The sequence below is a fragment of the Sinocyclocheilus grahami genome, unplaced genomic scaffold, assembly GCF_001515645.1.
Source record: "Sinocyclocheilus grahami isolate Dianchi unplaced genomic scaffold, SAMN03320097.WGS_v1.1 scaffold12226.1, whole genome shotgun sequence".
In the NCBI taxonomy this organism is placed as follows: Eukaryota; Metazoa; Chordata; class Actinopteri; order Cypriniformes; family Cyprinidae; genus Sinocyclocheilus; species Sinocyclocheilus grahami.
This window is the reverse complement of record NW_015514285.1, coordinates 5317-6102: the sequence shown is the minus strand read 5'-3', so window position 1 is coordinate 6102 and position 786 is coordinate 5317. Positions and strand designations below refer to the sequence as shown.

Genomic DNA, 786 nt, shown 5'->3' with positions numbered 1-786 from the left:
CACCTGGTCAGACCCAAGCGTGAACATCAGCCTGGATTTCCTGTCTGCAGGCCTGAACCCTTCCAAACCCACACAGCCCACACTCAACACCATGATGCAGCAAGGTTAGAGATCCCAAACAAACTATCTACTTCTACTCGGACAATTATCTTCATGATTCAGATCAGATTGTCCTGCCTTGAGTTGATAAAAGTTTGTTCTTTGAGGTAATCAACAGTCATAAGCAATTGCATGTATTATTTATTCATATTGTAATTATAATATATTTCTCATTTAGGTGTCCAGCCACCATTGAACACGGTCGCCCAGAATTTCGCCGGAATGACACTGAATGGCCAGCCCTTGGCGGCCGCTCCCAGACCGGGAGTGAACCCCATGATGGCCGGGGGGACCATGGGCATGGGAATGCCTCCTACTATGGCGACGGGCACCATGGGAATGGGCTCTGTGGGTATCGGAGGAATGCCTATCAATCAAGGACTCGTGGGCATGAATATGATGCCCGCTGGAATAGGCCTGCAAGGTGCCCTGGGCACGCCCAGCATGGGGATTGGCCAGGGCATGAACCCCGCCATGGTGCAACCTAAACAAGATGCCTTTGCAAACTTTGGCAACTTTGGGAAATGAAGGGTGTATCACTCCAAGAGGGTTAACAGTCCAAATACACCTCAATAGAAGGAGCCTGCATCCAGTAAAATGGACAAAACTGACAAAACTAGCCCGTGTCATGACTCTTCAATCATTTGTCCTTATTCGTTAACAGATACAGAGAGACACACACACACA

General features: G+C 48.6%; 1 protein-coding gene across 1 annotated transcript; it reads left to right on the top strand.

The window, feature by feature from the left end:
- Positions 1 to 6: 6 nt before the first annotated feature.
- On the top strand, positions 7 to 780 carry LOC107578834 (clathrin interactor 1-like). Its single transcript, XM_016264742.1, has 2 exons — positions 7 to 104; positions 278 to 780. The coding sequence occupies exons 1-2, from the start codon at positions 92 to 94 to the stop codon at positions 625 to 627; spliced, it is 363 nt and encodes a 120-aa protein (XP_016120228.1). The 5' UTR covers positions 7 to 91; the 3' UTR covers positions 628 to 780.
- The last annotated feature ends 6 nt before the right edge of the window (positions 781 to 786 follow it).